Raw genomic sequence first — 20,786 nt, 5'->3', positions numbered from 1 at the left:
GGACAGGGTTTGCAAACCTGAGACTGTCCTGGGCAAATCAGAGCTGTTGGTACGTTAGGCATTCAATGTTAATCAATAATAGCATTTCACATCTATGCTGGAGCGTGCTGCAAAACAGGTGATAAAATATGAGGGTGAGAATGACTATGCAGTGTTCAGCCTCTAAATATGCCCACCGTGAACTAGATTTTTCTAGAAGCCTGAGGAAAGTCATGCCAAGCTGAGAGTTTGTGTAGTGCCTTTTCTCAAACCCGATCCGTGAGTGTGTACTTAAAATAACCATCCTTAGCATTTTTTGTGAGCCTGCAAAACAATTTTTCAGCACCTACACCTTGAAATATACTGAGTGCTCTCAACCATGATCATACTTCAGGGGTAGCCTTACAATTTTGGATAGGGTCATTTAAATGACTCTTTGGAGCATATCTGTATTAAACTAACTCTTTTTATATACATGTAGGAAGGTGAGTCTGTTTCTCTACCCCTAGCCACCTGCTGCAGAAGTGAAGGCCAACTGATTTTGAGCAGTTGCCAGCATTTAAACAGCCATTGCCAGGGATAATTCCTCAAGTAAACAGCAGGTCAGGGGAATGCTGTGTGCCTTCTAGTGAACTTCAGCATATACACTGCACTTCACAACTGCCTCTGTCTGGTCGCTACATATTATCATCCCCATTTTAGAGACAGGGGAAACACAGGCTGAAAGGTTAATTGTCTTGGCTCAGGCCACAAAAAGAGTACATTTAAGTGTCAGGATTAGTATTAAAGAGTCCTCTGTTACCCATTTCAGGTGTAATCCAGTACCAGACCACACTGTGATTACTAAAATACCCCCATCCTCCCTTTGGCCAAATGTCACTTTGATGTGAGAAGAGTTTATACTGGTGGGGCTACAGCTTAGAGCCCTTGACAGCATATGAGACAGCCTATCCCACACAACTGCAAATTGGCTTTCATTCTCTCAGAAAAACAAAGGATTCATGACCATAGGTTTCATGCGTCCCAACAACCTATATATTAGGGCTGTCAAGCAATTAAAAAAATTATTTGTGATTCATTGCACTGTTAAATAATAATAGAATAGCTTTTATTTAAATATTTTTGGATGTTTTCTACATTTTCAAATATATTGATTTCAATTACCACACAGAATACAAACTGTACAGTGCTCACTTTATATTTATTTTTATTACAAATATTTACACTGTAAAAAACAAAAGAAATAGTATTTTTCAGTTCCCCTAATATAAGTACTGTAGGGAAATCTCTTTATCATGAAAGTTGAACTTACAAATGTAGAATTTGTACATTTGTACAAAAAATAACTCCACTCAAAAATAAAACAAGGTAAAACTTTAGAGCCTACAAGTCTACTCAGTCCTACTTCTTGTTCAGCCAATCGCTCAGACAAACAAGTTTGTTTATATTTGCAGGAGATAATGCTGCCCACTTCTCGTTTACAATGTCACCTGAATGTGAGAACAGGTCCTCTGGAATGGTGGCCAAAGCATGAAGGGGCATACAAATGTTTAGCATATATGGCATGTAAATACCTTGCAATGCTGGCTACAAAACTGCCATGTAAATGCCTGTTCTCATTTTCAGGTGACACTGTAAATGTAAACAAATTTATTTTCTTAGTGATTGGCTGAACAAGTAGGACTGAGTGGACTTGCCGGCTCTACAGTTTTACATTGTTTTGTTTTTGAGTGCAGTTATGTAACAAAAAAACCTACATTTGTAAGTTACATATATCAGAATGGAACATCCAGCCCTAGTGACTGGTTTACATCAGGATATTTTCATATTATATATACATACAGACACACATATACATACTTTCAAGGCTGTTTGCAAGTAAACAGTGAGAAACACACTTTTAGAAAAAGGTCAAAACTATGATTGTCCTTTATATTTCTAAGTCTCCAAAATAGAAGTAGGTGGCCTCGGCTTCCAGGGCTCTAAAGGCTGACTATGCTTAATGGACATTACAGACATTAACCTTCCACACTTTTATTGCAACTACTAAATCCTATCAAAGAGTCAAAGGAAATAAAGACTCACTCAACATACATTGGCACCTTTTTAACCTTCTTTTTATCTTGTTTTGGAATGGAAGCTGCTAGAGAAAATTAGGCAGTAGAAAGTGACCCAGTGAGGGCAACTCGACAGGCACCTTGCCAGGTGCTGTTAGAGCCCAGTGGAGAGGGCAGGCCTGGGCTCCTCTACCACTGCCCCTACTACAGGAGGGACCCAAGCCACCTGCTGACCTCATTGTACCTCCATTTAAAGGAGGGCCTGAATTGCAGGACCCAGTCACTGGGATGTGGCACTAAGTGTGCTCATCACTAGGCCACCTAACTCACCCACATATATTGCACTATGATTTTTATTTTAATTACCAGTTTTCCATGGCCCCACAGTCTATGTTCTGACAGTCTTATTGATAGCTAGTGCAAATTTGGAAGATGCTTTCTTTTGTTTGCTTTCCTCATTAGATAATACAGAACATCTGCCATATTTCCTGCAATATCTGGCCAGTAAGCTTGTTCGTGGGTTGTCTGGGGCTGATGCCAACCCAAAAGTCCAGCCATTATTCTGGAACAAGGACTTAGAAGTATTAGTGAAGAGCAGGATTTCTGTTTGTTATAATCATCCTCCAATTCCATTTGGAGCTTGTGACTAGTATAGATAATTTTTAACTCTTGAAATCGTCTAGAAAACTGTTTTGGAAAACCTTAAACCTGTGGAGAAAAATCAAGCTTGTCTTGGTTTGTGCTGCTGCTGCTAGCAGCATATGCACTTTGGTATGCTCTACTGTATATTGCCACATGCACACAATGTACCAAGCTGACCTAGCAGCGAACAAAAATATCACACTGAGCAATGCTGCTAAGGCTGACACACAAACTGAAAACAGCAAGGAAAATATCCCACTGTCTTCCAGCACAACTAGTACCATAAAAGGGCACAACACACAGGACAGTTGTTAAAAAATTTATCTTATTTCCTAGCCTGAGTTCCATAACACAGATCACGGTTACAAAAGGCTATATCCATCACATGGCAGGCGTTGGTATAAGAAAGAAAGAATCAAACTAAACTAATAAAGCCAATTATTACACTGAACAAACAGGAAAATCTAAATTCAAGGTCTCCAAAGAGATGAGAGGATTATGACGAGTTATTGTACAAGCGTCAATAAAATTCAGAGACTAATGGTTTCTGATCACACAGTCACTTCTTGTTCACCTAACCATTTCTTCTGTTGAGGCCTATTTGGCTGCCGAGGTGGATTTAACACCTGAAGCTTGTTTGCTGCTCTTGTTTGCTGCTCTTCATTGTCAGCGACCATGTGGGCACGTGTTACTTCTGTCAGTAGCATTCTGAATATCCTAAAGAAAGTCTGTGTTCTCTGGTTTTCTGCAGATGTCTTCTGTTCTTCCTATAGTACTGACCTTCATATATAGTTATGATGTATGACACTAGAGAGGATGGTATAGCTGTTATTTTGATAGGTTGACAGCTACTTTCTGTTTGCAAGCTAATCCCTCACATTTGCAATGGCGGTTATTGTAATAGGATCTGTTGTGTGCTGATTTCCTGGTGTATAGTTCTTTTGTAACTATTTCAAGGTTAATTGACTGTTCCACAAGCTTGTTAGATGCTAGGGCTAAAGTTTTTCTCTTTCGTCTAAATTGATGAATAAAGTGTTAATAGAGACTGATCTTTATTTCCGGGTCCCAAACACATGACATGGCTTATAATTACTAAAAATTAAGGCGGGTCAGTAGCTATTGACTTGGAGGTGATCAAAAACCAGAATTTCGCCCTCCCAAGGGAAATTCTGCCATTTCAACATTTGTTTTAATGCCAAACAGGGATAAAAAGTTGAAATATAAAATCTTTTTGTGTGTAAGAAGTTCTTAAAAAATTTTGATTATGAATGCAGAAGGAGAGATTTCCATGTGCGATGGGAGATGTAGTCCAGCTAGGGAGCACAGGCCATAGGAAGAATGGGGACATGAGGGAAGCAAAACTACAGGTCCCATGAGACACCACACAAGAGATTAATATTGACCCAACACAAAACTATTTAGTTTTAATTTTTTTCTAATGGAAAATTGTGCCCAAATCAGATTTCAATGAATACCCATTTTTCTAGGAAAATGTTTTATTTTAAATTTTTTTTACGAGTCCCAGTGAATACTATCATAGGTACTAAAAGTAATGCCCAATCTACAATGCTAGGATGAACAAAGGTTAGAACAGCAGCTTGAACTTTGATTTTCTTTGCATTTGTATGTTTTAGTTCATTATGTCAGTTTTATGTAAAACACTTTTAAAGTAAACTCTAAAATACATGAAAACTATGGGAATGATTTTCAAAGGCACAAAGGAAAACGCTTTAATCTTAATTGGTGTTGGGTATTTAATTCCCCTTTATATCTTTAAAAATCTGCCTCTCTAATTCCCCTCACATGCGCGCACACACACACACACACAATGCTCTAACTGATCCTTCATCACCATAGATTTATATAAAATAGAGCTGAAAAATGCTAATTAGGTCAGCCAGTCAGTCCCCACCCAATGCATTAAAATATGACTGTAATCTATCTTATAATTTTCTAGAATTTTTCCACCCTGCCTTTACAAGAGCAAAGTGATGGGAACTTCCATCATTTCCTTTCAGTGACTAAGCCACAATATAATATAGCTCACTGTCAGGAAGATTTTTCTGATTGTTACTTGAAATTTTCTTTCTTAATATCATTACATTATTCTTAGTTTCACCTTTCAGAATACTAAATAAATCCTTCCTTCTTAGGGTTTACAGCCTTCTAAAACTTGTAGACTGTTATCATCTTACATCATAGTCATTGCTTAGACAAGCTATATATATTTAGTTCCTTTAATCTTTCTTAGTAAGTCAATCCTCCTTGCTATATAATCATTTTTATTGTTGTCCTCTGAACTCCTTGCTTTCAATCAATGTCTTTTTGAGATGGATGAGCCCAGAAATGAATGCAAATTGCAGGTGTGGTCTCAGTAAAGCCAACTATCAAATTCCTGCTCCATGACTGGCTGCCTCTGCCTTTGCAGCAAACCCCCTCCCCTCAAACCCCACATGGTCCATTGGATTAATCTATTTATACCCCAACATTTTAAAAAAATGTATTTAGAGAAAATTTAAAGAGGATTATTGACCAGAGAACTTACTTATTCCTGTTGGGCCCTTAAGACTTTTACAGGTGATGATGTTTAAAGTCCAGTGATACTAGTTCCAGAGATAGTGATTATAAGGGCTGCCTTGAATGGTCCATTATGCAAATACGTGTTTAGAGAGTTATTAAAACACAGATTTTTTACCTCAAAGCCACAAAAGTTCCTTTGGAACGTTTCTGGTTTACTATTTGCCTTTAGGGACTTTTACAATGCAATCTATGTTGTCAAGGCTGACATGAGTCTTCTTTATGAAAAGGATTCTTGTGACCATAAACCATAGCCACTGTGGTCCAATCAGGTCAAATTTCACTAGAAGAGTCCACAGTTTATGGATCACTAACAATACAGATTGTAATAGCTCCTTTTGAAGAATGACAATCGGCCCTCAATATTTTGCTGCTGCAAATGTATGTTCCATCTATATGCTAAAACCCTCATGAACATTGTTTTCAGAGTTCTGTTCTATTCTATCCATGTGCCCATCTTTAGCCTTCTTTTAAGACTAGCATCTGTCAAGAGTTGCTGGTTGGGTACAAAATCCACTTTTCTAAAGTCATATTACACAGCTATCACCCAACTGTTTGGTGAACCTGAGGAAACTACAGAGGGGCAGTGCTGAACCAGAAAAGACATTTTTGAATTACAGGAGTACAAAACAACATTTGAAACCACTTTCTATTTTTTATCTGCAAGACTGTAAATTAAAAATAGCTACATTGATTTTTTTTCAGGTTTCATAAAAATAAACATATTCCCTGGCTTAACCTTAATCATGTTATGTTAGCAACAAATTTGTTTTATTATTTTTAGGGCTAAGTTATAATTACCTGAACTATCCAAATAAGCATTTATAATGGAAAAGCAATGTAACTCTTGCTACCTCTAACCAAAAAGGTTCCACTATAATATTGGAACCCCTTTTACATCATATTAAGTCTATTTTTTCTAGGGCAAAACCATTAGATACCATAGTGATGGGCATATTAGTGTATCTTAGAGCTTGAGATAAAGCTAAAAGAAAAGGAGTACTTGTGGCACCTTAGAGACTAACCAATTTATTTGAGGATAAGCTTTCGTGAGCTACAGCTCACTTCATCGGATGCATACTGTGGAAACTGCAGAAGACATTATATACCCAGAGACCATGAAACAATACCTCCTCCCACCCCACTCTCCTGCTGGTAATAGCTTATCTAAAGTGATCACTCTCCTTACAATGTGTATGATAATCAAGGTGGGCCATTTGCAGCATAAATCCAAGTTTAACCAGAACGTCTGGGGGAGGGGGGACCGGGGGCGGGGTAGGAAAAAACAAGGGGAAATAGGCTACCTTGCATAATGACTTAGCCACTCCCAGTCTCTATTTAAGCCTAAATTAATAGTATCCAATTTGCAAATGAATTCCAATTCAGCAGTTTCTCGCTGGAGTCTGGATTTGAAGTTTTTTTGTTTTAAGATAGCGACCTTCATGTCTGTAATTGCGTGACCAGAGAGATTGAAGTGTTCTCCGACTGGTTTATGGATGTTATAATTCTTGACATCTGATTTGTGTCCATTTATTCTTTTACGTAGAGACTGTCCAGTTTGACCAATGTACATGGCAGAGGGGCATTGCTGGCACATGATGGCAATATCACATTGGTGGATGTGCAGGTGAACGAGCCTCTGATAATGTGGCTGATGTTATTAGGCCCTGTGATGGTGTCCCCTGAATAGATATGTGGGCAGAGTTGGCAACGGGCTTTGTTGCAAGGATAGGTTCCTGGGTTAGTGGTTCTGTTGTGTGGTATGTGGTTGTTGGTGAGTATTTGCTTCAGGTTGCGGGGCTGTCTGTAGGCAAGGACTGGCCTGTCTCCCAAGATTTGTGAGACAGACAGCCCCCCAACCTGAAGCAAATACTCACCAACAACCACATACAACATACCACACAACAGAACCACTAACCCAGGAACCTATCCTTGCAAAGCCCGTTGCCAACTGTGCCCACATATCTATTCAGGGGACACCATCACAGGGCCTAATAACGTCAGCCACACTATCAGAGGCTCGTTCTAACCAACCATGGGGGGCTGGGTTCTAACCAACCATGGGGGGCTGGGTTAAGAGAAGAGAAGACCTGGAATTTTGATGATGGATTTCAGGCTTATGGGATAGGGTCAGATCTTGTGGCCCTTGCAGGTCAAGGTGAGTCCTTGTGGCCCTTGTAGGCCATGGTCCCCACCCTCTGTCCCCTCATGGGGAGTAGGATACTGGGACCCAGAGAGAGCTGAGTCCTGGGAGGAATGGGCTGAGCAAAGCCTACTCTGAGTTATAAGTTATACAGTAAGGAGCCCTGTAACCCACACACTGGAACCAATTAAGTGCCTGGTATAGGAGACTATGTGTGATGGGTGGGTAGCACCCCTCCTCTGTGTTCAGATTTACCAGAAAGTTGTGGCCTGCCGCTTAGTTCTGTGCATGAATCTGTCCTCATTTTTCCACTGTGTCCACATCAAAGTTCTACTTGTTCAACTTAACCTGCATTCAGCTTCACTCTTTGCTAATGAAACACTGAAGAGGTTTGCATATACTGGTTCAAACTGGGTATTCCATAGACTCACACAAAGAAAGGGATTTTGATATAAAAAGCTGAGCTTGAACTGGTACAGGGCTTTCTTTCTAAGCCAGCAAATGGACATGACCTTTTGTCCAAAGGGGCTTAAATCCTGCTGAAGAACTGGAAGGACTTTGGGATACCAGGGCCCCGTAAGATTGATGGGTGACTCCTGGTATGTTTAGTGTGCATTTAAATTAGTTTACTGGGTTTTTTAATGTTTTGTCTTGTTGCTTTTTCCCTATGAATAGATTCATAGATACTAAGGTCAGAAGGGACCATTATGATCATCTAGTCCGACCTCCTGCACAACGTAGGCCACAGAATCTCACCCACCCACTCCTGCGAAAAACCTCTCACCTATGTCTGAGCTATTGAAGTCCTCAAATCGTGGCTTAAAGACTTCAAGGACCAGAGAATCCTCCAGCAAGTGACCCGTGCCCCATGCTACAGAGGAAGGCGAAAAACCTCCATGGCCCTCTTCCAATCTTCCCTGAAGGAAAAGTCCTTCCCGACCCTAAATGTGGCGATCAGCTAAACCCTAAGCATATGGGCAAGATTCACCAACCAGATACCCAGGAAAGAATTTTCTGTAGTAACTCAGATCCTACCCCATCTAACATCCCATCACAGGCCATTGGATCTATTTACCATGAATATTTAAAGATCAATTAATTACCAAAATCATGTTATCCCATCATTCCATCTCCTCCATAAACTTATCAAGTTTAATCTTAAAGCCAGATAGGTCTTTTGCCCCCACTGCTTCCCTTGGAAGGCTATTCCAAAACTTCACTCCTCTGATGGTTAGAAACCTTCATCTAATTTCAAGTCTAAACTTCCCAGTGACCAGCTTATATCCATTTGTTCTTGTGTCCACATTGATACTGAGCTTAAATAATTCCTCTCCCTCTCCGGTATTTATCCCTCTGATATATTTATAGAGAGCAATCATATCTCCCCTCAACCTTCTTTTAGTTAGGCTAAACAAGCCAAGCTCCTTGAGTCTCCTTTCATAAGACAGGTTTTCCATTCCTCGGATCATCCTAGTAGCCCTTCTCTGTACCTGTTCCAGTTTGAATTCATCCTTCTTAAACATGGGAGACCAGAAATGCACACAGTATTCCAGGTGAGGTCTCACCAGTGCCTTGTATAACGGAACTAAAACCTCCTGATTTCTACTGGAAATACATCGCCTGATGCATCCCAAGACCGCATTAGCTTTTTTCACAGCCATATCACATTGGTGGCTCATAGTCATCCTCTGATCAACCAATATTCCAAGGTCCTTCTCCTCCTCCGTTACTTCTGATTGATGCGTCCCCAGCTTATAACTAAAATTCTTGTTATTAATCCCTAAATGCATAACCTTACACTTCTCATTATTAAATTTCATCCTATTACTATTACTCCAGTTTACAAGGTCATCCAAAACTTCCTGTAGGATTTCCCGGTCCTTCTCTAAATTGGCAATACCTCCCAGCTTTGTATCATCCGCAAACTTTATTAGCACACTCCCACTTTTTGTGCTGAGGTCAGTAATAAAAAGATTAAATAAGATTGGTCCCAAAACTGATCCCTGAGGAACTCCACTGGTAACCTCCCTCCAGCCTGACAGTTCACCTTTCAGTAGGACCCTCTATAGTCTCCCTGTTAACCAATTCCTTATCCACCTTTCAATTTTCATACTGATCCCCATCTTTTCCAATTTAACTAATAATTCCCTATGTGGCACAGTATCAAACGCCTTACTGAAATCGAGGTAAATTAGATCCACTGCATTTCCTTTGTCTAAAAAATCTGTTACTTTCTGAAGGAAGGAGATCAGGTTGGTTTGGCACGATCTGCCTTTTGTAAAACCATGTTGTATTTTGTCTCATTTACCATTGACCTCAATGTCCTTAACTACTTTCTCCTTCAAAAGTTTTTCCAAGACCTTGCATACTACAGATGTCAAACTAACAGGCCTGTAGTTACCCGGATCACCTTTTTTTCCTTTCTTAAAAATAGGAACTATGTTATCAATTCTCCAATCATACGGTACAACCCCTGAGTTTACAGATTCATTAAAAATTCTTGCTAATGGGCTTGCAATTTCATGTGCCAATTCCTTTAATATTCTTGGATGAAGATTATCTAGGCCACCCGATTTAGTCCCATTAAGCTGTTCGAGTTTCACTTCTACCTCAGATATGGTAATATCTACCTCCATATCCTCATTCCCATTTGTCATGCTACCATTATCCCTAAGATCCTCTTTAGCCTTATTAAAGACTGAGGCAAAGTATTTGTTTAGATATTGGGTCATGCCTAGATTATCTTTGACCTCCACTCCATTCTCAGTGTTTAGCGGTCCCACTTCTTCTTCCTTCTTTGAATAAATGTGCTTTCTTAAGAAAGAGCTGTTTGGATTACTGGTAAATCACATCTATCATAGCCCTCAGAGAGAAAGCAAAGCCCAGGTGCTGGCCATTAGGCAGACTGGCTTGCTGGGGATAGCACAAAGTAAGACAAGGGGCTGTGCAACCTTAAAACCCCTGCTCGGAAGGGAGTGGGATATGGGTCCCTGCCCAGAGATAGGTGCGGGCTGGAGGTCTGAGACCTGACTGGACACTCCTAAAGTAGACCATAAAGGAGGATTATAAGTGCAGTCAGCCTGAAACTGTGACAGACTCTATATTCAGCAAGCAGTTCTACAGCTACCTTTCCATCCCACTTCTATGGGCTCTGGACAATATGAGTTAAAAGTGGGTAGGCAGGACTGGACCACAGGAACGTTCAGGCACCCTGTTCCTTATATCATACCTGTGCTTTCACACACAGCAGACACTGGAGTTGGGTGTGGGTAAGGGGAAGAAAAATACATTCAGGCACTGACCCAGAGTATCAGGTACTGTGCAGGAAATTCCTATGTTCTAAGACCATTGCTGTGAAAACCCCCAAAAAACCCTTATGTAGCTGGTCATAGCTGTTCTCTGGTGACCACGTGTCCCATCAGAGACAGATTACAGAAAAACAATTACATACAGAGTAGCAACACCTCACCCACAGGATGCCATCTCTTTGCTCTGGGAGTATTGAGCAGCAACGTGGGGGCAACACATTTAACGGGTACCAGATGTACAGAAGTCCCTATCCCCTATATCTCATTCTACATAGTGGATCAAAATGCTATGCACTATACCATATGTAAAACATAAGATATTTTACTTCAACAGAGTCCATTGTGTCCTGCTATACTTTCAACAGAGGTTGTTTGGTGACTGCCATCTATGCTTATCTGCTACTGACCAGCTGCCTAGGTGTCCTGTCACATGCAGACAGATGCCCATTCCACTTGCTGGCCTTCATTCTTCTGACTTACTCAATAGTCTCCCTCATCAATTTAAGCAAGAATTTAACTCCCATTCGAATATACTGGTACTGAGTGCACGTATTTTCCTACAGTGCATACTTTGGAGCTATGCGCCATATTAATCTCTCTCTGGTTTTCACACAAATATACTGAATTGAGCCCTATGTGTTTAGAGATACAATCAGCCAAGTTAGGAATTTTCTTCTTGAGATTCTATTAAGTTGGCATGTGGGCCTTCTTCAAGAACAGGAAAGTGATGTACAATAGCAATTATGATTATTTTATAGCTATAAGTGAATAGCTTTAGCCAACAGTTATTGTGTAAATGGTGTGTAATTATTTGCATTAAACCAGCTAACAGAATTGCTATGGAAAAAGCAGTTCTTAGACAAAAGAAGGTTTGCCCAGATTGTAACCTGAGTCCCACAGATTTCTGCTCATATTCTTAAAATTAGAAGGGTCCCATTCTCACATTCTTATGTGAGCAGTACCTTTCTCCATGAGTAGTACTATTAAAATCAATAGGATTACTTGCAGAATTAGGTATTACTCATTCTGGCAGAATCATACCCCAAATGATTATTACGTGAACCGATATAGTACTACGGCACCCTCACTTTTGTATTGTAAGTATTCCTAGAATTCAACAATGCCTGTTACCTATAGGTATACAATTAAACAGCAGGGGTAGGAGAAGTAACTGAAATTGAATTAATTACCAGATTCTAAGCTACATTGACCATCCTATCCCCACCCTCTCCACAGACATTGGAAATGAACTCCATTGAATACAGGCAGAGGTAAAAAAAGAGCGAAGTGCCAGTCCTACTGCATCATCTCCCCCTTCCTCAAAGCTGTGGAAACCACAAAGGGATAGCTACTCTCTTTGGCATCATATCTCCCCAGCCCACCCTAATCGCACAAGATTTTGGCAGGTAAACTATTGTGTCCATGTCAGCATAGACTTATCTGCTTTCTCCCCCTACGCTGCATGAACCCTACCTTTCCTCCCACATACAGTGTCTTCCTGCAGGAACCATGCTGTTAAGGAACTGGAAGGGCCCAGGGAGAGCCAGGAGTTAGTACAAAGGCACATAGCCGTCACGCTTACAGCCCTAGCCTCCAGGGAGAGCCAAACCCCTGCTACTTCCATAGAGACAAACCACTATCTCTCCAAAACTAGAAAGGGAATGACACTGCAAGTACAACCTTGTGAAGTGCAAAGCCAGAATCAAATTTTCATGAAACCTATTCCAGATACATAAAAGTTTATTTCATTTTAAAAAGTTCTAAAGTTTCTTTCTAACTCATTTATTTGGCACTGAGAGGAGCTATAATTACAGACCAAAACACAATGAATGCTCCTTCTGACAGGAAACCCAGGGACACATAATAAGTGCATATAAACTGCAACAGTGTACTGCTAACCTTTATATATACTGAGCTAGCTGTCCATATAGTCATGATGAACCATTGTACAAACTGGTCTATTTTAGTTTTATTTTTTGGCAGTAGTTTGTGCCAATTCAAAAGCCAGTAGTACTAAAGTCATTTCATAATTCATACTGACAGATTAAATCTGCTCTTTTGTGTTTTATACCACATATCATTCTTCATTGGAACCTACCATATACTGCCACTAGGACCATTTCTGCTCATCAGCTATATCTGGGCTTTGACTATAAACACTTAAATGCTAAATATTTCAACTGAAGAAACTAGTTGCTTTTCTGAACGAGCTCCAAAATCCAGCATTCCAATCATAAGATTTCTTAGGGCTTGTCTACACTTACCGGGGAATCAATGTGCGGCGATCAATGCATCGGCAGTCGATTTAGTGGGTCCAGTGAAGACCCACTAAATCAATTGCAGATTGCTCTCCCATCGACTCCTGTACTCCACCAGATCAAGAAAAGTAGGGAGAGTCGACGGGAGAGCGTCTCCTGTCGACATCACATAGTTTGGACCCCGCGGTAAGTAGATCTAAGCTACGTCAATTTGAGTTATGCTACTCATGTAATTCAAATTGCGTAGCTTAGAACAAAATTCCCCTGTAGCATAGACAAGTCTCTACTCTTTCATATTCTTTTTACATTTATCTTATGTAAAGTCACTACAGCCAAAAATATTCCAGTATTTATTAACTGTCTGACTTCACTTTTCTGTCAGTCCTCTTATTTTCTCTTTCCTTTGATGGATATATACTTTCCTTAGACTTCCATCCAATAATAACACAAACATCATGCAGCACCATTCCTTGATACTCTTTTTTATATGCCTATTTTTACATGCTGTAGAATGATCTGTTCACCCACTCTACGTCTCCTGTAACTTGATGCAAGAGGAGTTCGTGATGGACTGTCTGATCATTTGTGTTTGTGCAGCACCCAGAGCAAAGGGACCGGGGCTTTTGGACACCACCAGAGTATAAAAGATACAGAGCCTTAACTTCAGAGACAGAATGATACAAAAGTATTACTCACAGTAGTGGTTTAAAGAAACTAAGTTACACTTACTGTCCTTATTTTGGTGCTAAAATCTGAGAACACAATTTTCTATTAGCAGTTAAACAATTTATTTAAATGGGATTATATACGTGTGTAAATATTTTACTGGACTCTGACAAGATCAGCATTTGGCATGATCAAACCCATAATGTTCAAACTTTTCATTAGTCTCTAATGCTGTAGTTGTCCATGAAACTCCTGAAATAAAGAAGGGCAGTTCAAAATGCAACAAATACTCTTGCAGTCATAAAAAGAAAAGGAGTACTTGCGGCACCTTAGAGACTAACCAATTTATTTAAGCATAAGCTTTCATGAGCTACAGCTCACTTCATCGGAGCTGTAGCTCACGAAAGCTTATGCTCAAATAAATCGGTTAGTCTCTAAGGTGCCACTAGTACTCCTTTTTGTGAATACAGACTAACACGGCTGCTACTCTGAAACCTGTCATTATGTAGCTCAAGGGTGTGGATTTTTCATACTCCTGAGAAACACAGTCTGTATATAGTCCTGCCTGGGGTACCAGAGTTGTTCCTTGCAGTGTTCAAATAAGTCCTTTGGTTGCTATAAGCAAGTATTACAACTGATACTTCAACATGGCAAAAGCACTTTTGCCTGAGAAGCAATTTACTGGTCATGCAGATGAGACTGGAAACTGCAAGTACTTGATAGACTTTGAGCTAATGATCACTGTGATCAAGTGCACTGATAAGAAAACAGCATAGTACTTAGTGTTTTAGTTGGTGATGTCAAAGCCTTTTACCAGCAGATTCCTAGTGTGGATCACGGATCGTATACACCGTCATGCAAACACTTGTGCACTAAATGCCACAACAACTATGTGGGTGAAACCAATCACTAAGCTCTTGAATTAACTCACTCAGGAATATGATAAAAGAAAAAAACACCCTATCACTTATGGGTGAACACTTTTCACAAAGTGATCACTCTATATCTGATCTATCAGCCCTCATTCTCAAAGGAAACCTGCATAACACTTTCAAAAAAGGAGCCTGGGAGCTTAAAATTCATACCTTAACTAGACACTAAAAATCATGGTCTTTATAAAGGCATTGGATTTATGGTTTATTACAACAATCTGTAACTCACTAACCCCCCTTTTTGTCCCATGACTACAGGGGTGTTAACAGGCGACTTCACCTTGAATGGTCCCTTAGTTTAGCACAGGTGTCAGCAACCTTCGGCACGCAGTCCCATCAGGGTAATCCAAAGGCGGGCCGTGAGACATTTTGTTTACATTTACCGTCCGCAGACCCAGCTCCCCACACCTCCCAGTGGCCACAGTTCCCCATTCTCAGCCAATGGGAGCTGCAGGAAGCGGTAGCCAGCACATCCCTGTGGTTACAATTGTGAAAACAGACTGGAGTTTCCTGAAAGGTATGAGCTGTTAATTCCCAACCTCAGGGTGACTCCTTTATACCAGGTGCAACTTGGTGGGCTGAACTGCAATACTACATGTTTCCTCAGTGCAGCCGTAATTATCTCAGTCCTTTTATCCTTCAGTGACTGCACCACCTAGGGTAACCAGACAGCAAGTGTGAAAAATCAGGATGGGGTGGGGGGGTAATAGGAGCCTATATTAGAAAAAGACCCAAAAATCGGGACTGTCCCTGTAAAATCGGAACATCTGGTCACCCTAGCACCACCATATACTTCGAGGTGTCATGCATAACCAGCAAATACTGATTTCCAGTTGGTGTTTTGGTTGTGGGCCTTTCAAGTCAATCCTATGAAATCCCGAGGTTTACAAGATTCGGACAGTTCCTCTAAAAGAGCTCTTGCCATACTTGTGTTTGTGGTTGCTTGGTGACTGGTATATATCCATATTTAGCAACATCATCCTTTTTAGAAGAAGACTTCCCCCCATTTTCTATTTAAAAATGTGTTCTCCCATCAGCAACACTGAAGTACTTACAATTATGGTGCAATTACATCTCTGCAGTGATGGAAACCCTTGTAGCTACATAGTGCTTGATCTTGATCCTTTTGAAGTCAATGGCAAAAGTACCAATGACTTTAATAGTGCAGGATCAGTCTGACACAGAATAAGAGGGTCTTAGTGGCTGTGACTTTGGAATGTCAAATTATTTTTGAACCTGAAACTGCATATGAAGCAATCTAGATTCTACTGAAGGAACCATGAAAGAGTGAAACTAAATTCATAACCCATTAGTAAATTATATCTCCTGAGAATATAGGTTCCTATGAGAATTAATTCTGAAAGGACAATTTTATCTGAATACCTAATTAGGCAAAAAAAAAAATCTGGTGTTACAAAATGGTACAAGACCCAATTCTGCAGTCTCTTCTCAGGCAAAACCCCCACTTACATCAAAATGACTTTTTCTCCAGGTAAGGACTGCAGGAGAGAGACCACTATTTTACATTCACTTCTCCCTTTTGTTTCTTTAATTGTCCTGTGACGGTTAGCTGTTCATGCCTCCACTGTTCTGAAATGTTCAAAGATAATGATACATTCTGCATTCAGTTCTTTTATGCTTTTTAAATAGATGTATCAAGAATATTTGTTGTGAATAGGATTGAATTAGGGGCCTGATTCTGCTCCCATTCAATTTCGCCAAGAACTTCCATGGGAAGAGCAACACAATTAACAAATAATCAATAGAAGCCACATTGATTTACAGCAACTGAGGGTGTAGCCCAAAGACACTCTTGATAGAAAAAAAATCATCGCAAAATCTCATGTAGTTAAGCTATATGAAAAGAAGAGAGGGAAGATAGATCCCACAGAGCTAGTAAAGAATCCAGGATGTCTCCAGTCTGTTCATTTCAACTACTTCTGTTATTTGGTTCTTTCAGAATATGACTAAGGATTTATGTCTCTGACTACAGCCCTGGCAAGGGTGAGGAAAAATAAAATCAATAATTTTGCATTCAGCAAATTAATATACAGGAAGTAAAGATGGTCTCGTTTGCCCGGTCCTTTATTGTGGAAGACCAGAATGAAAATGATTAAATAGAGCACTGGTCTGATACAGTATGGCAATGCCTATATTCCTAAATGCAAGTAAGAAAAATACAAGTCTGTCCATCCAGAGAAGACTGTCTTTATTGTAAGAAAATCAGTCATTTAGCCATATAGCAATAGGAGAAAAGCATCCAATCCTGCAATGTGAGGAAGGCTTCCCAAGAGATGCTGAGTGCCCTCAGCAACCACTTTAGACAAAAGTATTTTTATTAGATATAATAAGGGGACCAGGGAGAAGAACCACAATAAAAAAAGGCCTGAGAGTTTAAGGTCCTATCAGTCCCATTTGTTTAGGGTCCTTGACCTTTAACAGAAGCATTGTATCTGATTAGATTGGCAATGCATCCCAGAACGACATAGCAGTTACATAAGGAGAAAGGCAGTAGTTAAAAAACCTCCAGTGATTTTTAAGTCAACACTGGAGAAATATACAATAAAATGGACTATTCTTGAAAATGACCAGTCCCATTACCATTGAAGTTAATGTGAGTTTTGACTCCCCTCCCACCCCCCAATAAAAACAGCATGGGGCCTTACACTGGAACAACTAGGTATACATTTAAAGTATTTTGGAACTCAAACTACAGAGCCACACAAACATGTTGCCATTCTAAGAATTATCCATTCTTGTAGAAGTCGAAGCTCTGAAATAATGAGCCCATTTCTGTTTAAATACAGCATGTGTCAATTGGCTCCTTTTTGAAGGCATATGCCGATGCTTCAATGTTAATGATCATAGTGACACATGCTGGCTGTAGCAGGGAAACACACTACTATGGAGATTCCCCTTTAAAAGGACCTTTAGTGACTATTTGCTTTTGGATCATTAATGCAAAAGTGACAAAGAATTTCTATTCCCACATTATACCTCTCTCAAATTACAACTGCCCTCTCTGGGTAGCACTACCTCTTGCCTGTTGCACCAGAAATCATTTCAGAACAGAGTAAAAACTCCTAACCCAACAAATGATGTGAACAATCAATCCTCTCTGTTTTAAAACTGCAGAGTGATGCAGGGCTTTATTCTCACTCCACCATATGTTGAACCATCTTCCCTGCTCCTGTTTAGCCACATTTAAAAAGCACATTGTAGCTGCTTTCAGATGACAGATCTACTTCCAAACATCCACCTTTCAGGATTTTTTTTTAATGAAGCCTGCAATTTCTTTTCCTCAGAATTTAATTCTTGTCAGCAGCTTGATTTAAAATCCCATGACATTTTAAAACTATAATTAAACTTTAATTTGAAAATTAACAGGTACAGACAAAATAACCCAAACCAATGAGTTCAAATGATCTTTTTATCATTATTATTTCATTAAGAATGAGAACTAGATTATACGAAGGTTTTATTATTTTGGAATTAAGACCTGAAATTTATTTATTCAAACTGTGACAAGACTACTGCTTCTGTCCTTTGGCTGGCATGAGAAATAATCAGAGGTTTTAAGACATGGCCAAAATTCATTCTTTCTTTCTCTGGTATAATGGGCGCAACATTACAGTTCAGAAGGGACTCTTTTGTTCCCTGCAAATATTCACGTTTTGAGCCCCATGCCTCAAGTCTCTGGACAGTTCATTTCAGCATTTTGGTCTATTCACATAAAACTTTCAGTGAGTATTTTCTTAGCTAGAACTGGAGCTTAGTTTAGCGTTTTCCAGCTAAATCAATTGCCTCCAGCTCAGAAGAGTGTGTTGTTCTTATTCATTGCTCCCCACAACTCACAAAATAAGCCATCTGCCATCATCGTTCCTGCTGTACATTAATTAAGTTTCCATCAATCAAAAAAAATGGGCAAGAGAGTGAAAGAAAAGTAGGCAGGGAGAGGGGGAAAAAAACATGGACTCTTAAAGAGCAGGACGCAACCTTGCTGTTAAAAATGGATCATCTGTGCATCATCCCTCAGGAATAGTGTCAGCCATCAAGCTAATGCAAAAGTTCAGTCAAACACATTTGCCGGCAAGTTCAGAAATTATTCAAATAGCCTTGGTTGACCCCAGCCTGGAGTATAGGAAAGATGCTCGATACCTTGGAAGAGAAATGCTCTGCTCCCATTGTGCAGCCCTTGGACCTGCAGCACTCCGGCTATGGAATTTCCCAGCTGCAATTCTGACAGCACGTCAATCTGCAGCGAGGGGTCCACACCAAACCCTAAAACTGACCCAGAAATGATTAGTTACTCCATTTGCCGAGCATTTAACTTTTCGACAGCGTGAAGAAACAACAAAGAGAACAAAGTCGACTAATCCCCTAGCTCCTTCTCAGCCTAGTACCTGTCATCAGCAGCGCCTGGGAGAGACAAGCACTCTGCCCGACTGGCATGACCTACTTTAACATACATCTCGCCATGAAGTTCCATTTTGACTCAAAAAGCCACACGAGTTTCCGCCAGAAAATTCATGCGAGTCCCCCTCCCAGACGGCTGTGAAGAGAGAGATCGCCCTGGCTTATTCCATCTGTCTCTTCCCAGATTTTGGGGCGAGCTGTGGGATTTGGGAGATGGGGGGCGGGGGAGGTTGGTTGGTTTTTCCTCTCTCAATCTCTCGCTTTCTTCATGCTGCTTTTCAAAATTCTGGGCGTCCACTTACCTGGTCTCAGACAGAAGAGAAAGCAGAAGGTGCTTAACCAACTCGCGGACTCCATGGTACAGAGCTAGTCAGTCCATATCCCACCCCCCCTTTGAAAGCTGTGGGGGAGCAAAATCTCAGAGCCGCGCACCCCAGCCGCCTCCTCTTTCAGTAGAAAGCTCGGACCCAACAGGCGAGCGAGCCACTTAGCCTCCCCGCTGCGCACATCATTCCTGAACGCGGAGCAGCCGCCGCCCCAGCCCGGAGCCTCCGCGCCCCACGAGCCAGGTGCCGACGCCTGAGCACACAAGCCAGCCGCTGCCGACCAATGGAGCGAGCCGGCGGAGTGAGGCGCGCAGCCCGGTCCCGCCGCCGGGCAGAGACAATGGAGAGCCTAGCGGGCTGCGAGAGAATAAATTGCTCCTCTGGGGCGGGGGAGGAGGATGAGACGCTCCCGTGGCCCTTGCTCCCCCGGGCTCTGTCGCCAAGCCTCCCCGCCGTTACCAAGCGCAGCTCCCGGGCTCAGGAGCAGCTGGCGCCGCCGCCTCCCCCTCGCGGGCTCCCGCAGGAGCCCCAGTCTCCTCCCCGAGCTCGGAGGGGGGACACTCGTGGGGCAGGGGGCGGCCTGGGGCCAATAGCTGCAGGCAATGGGGGCTGTCCAACAACGCCCGCCTCCTCCCGCTCCTCCCGCCCGGCGTCTCGGCACCTCCAAGTACCGTGCTGGGTTACAGCCGGGAGGCCCAGTCTTCCGGGGTGCTGCCTTAGATGGAGGCCCTCCCAGCTGCCCCACCCACCCCCTTAGCAGGACAGGATTCCCCCTGTCCAAGGGCTGGGAGCCCCAGCTCCCATCATCAGAGAGGGGCTAATGGGCAGAGGGATGGGAGCCTCAGTTACCCCTCAGAATACCCCCCCAACCTAGCAGCTAATGGGCAGAGGGATGGGGAGCCCCAATTACCCCTCAGCACACACACCCCACCTAGGGGCTAATGGGCCAAGGGATTGGGGGGTCCACAGCACCCTCCCCAGCTCCCCACTGTGCAACCCACTGGCCAAGGAGCTAAGGGGAAGTGATATGGGATGAGGGATCCCAACAATATAGGGAACAGCGGGATGATCTCCAGGCACCTCATTAAGGGGGAGCCTGTGTGAGCCCCTCTAGCCCCTGGACCATGGTGTGTAGGGCAGGGCCCAGCTTTCCCGTGCCCATCCCACTGGGCTTCTAGCTAAGGACAAGGTGGCAGGCAGCCCTGCCTGCAGGAAGGGTGGGATTTCAGCTTCCTGGGGGCTCTGGAAATAGCAGGTGGCATGGGGGTGTGAGTGGGAGCCCTGAGAAAGAAAGTGCGGGTTCATCTTGTATGACGGGCAGGAGCTGTCCTGGAGTGGCCCAGCCCAGGCAGAATGGGTGCGGCGCTGACATGCCCTTCCTATGACAGCTTGCAAGATTCAGAAAAGTCCATTCGAACATTTCTAATGGGAACCCTTCCAGAGAAGCGAAGCTGCTTCGGAGGTGGGCTGCTGCAGTGTCAG

At 41.9% G+C, this 20,786-nt stretch overlaps 1 protein-coding gene across 2 annotated transcripts in view; it reads right to left on the bottom strand.

Moving 5' to 3' along the window:
- The window catches only part of NELL2 (neural EGFL like 2), a 238,004-nt gene extending 218,202 nt beyond the window's left edge, over nt 1-19,802 (bottom strand). For both annotated transcript variants that reach the window (XM_073327999.1, XM_073328000.2), the window contains exons 1-2: nt 19,281-19,802; nt 18,721-18,849 (exon numbers count right to left, since the gene is read on the bottom strand). In XM_073327999.1, the coding sequence (XP_073184100.1) occupies nt 18,721-18,849; nt 19,281-19,335 (184 nt within the window). In that variant the 5' untranslated portion in view covers nt 19,336-19,802. The remainder of the gene's footprint in view (nt 1-18,720; nt 18,850-19,280) is intronic.
- Nucleotides 19,803-20,786: the final 984 nt, after the last annotated feature.

This window comes from Lepidochelys kempii, chromosome 1 (genome assembly GCF_965140285.1).
Source record: "Lepidochelys kempii isolate rLepKem1 chromosome 1, rLepKem1.hap1, whole genome shotgun sequence".
In the NCBI taxonomy this organism is placed as follows: domain Eukaryota; kingdom Metazoa; phylum Chordata; order Testudines; family Cheloniidae; genus Lepidochelys; species Lepidochelys kempii.
The sequence above is the reverse complement of the archived record's forward strand: the minus strand, read 5'-3'. Positions and strand labels throughout refer to the sequence as shown.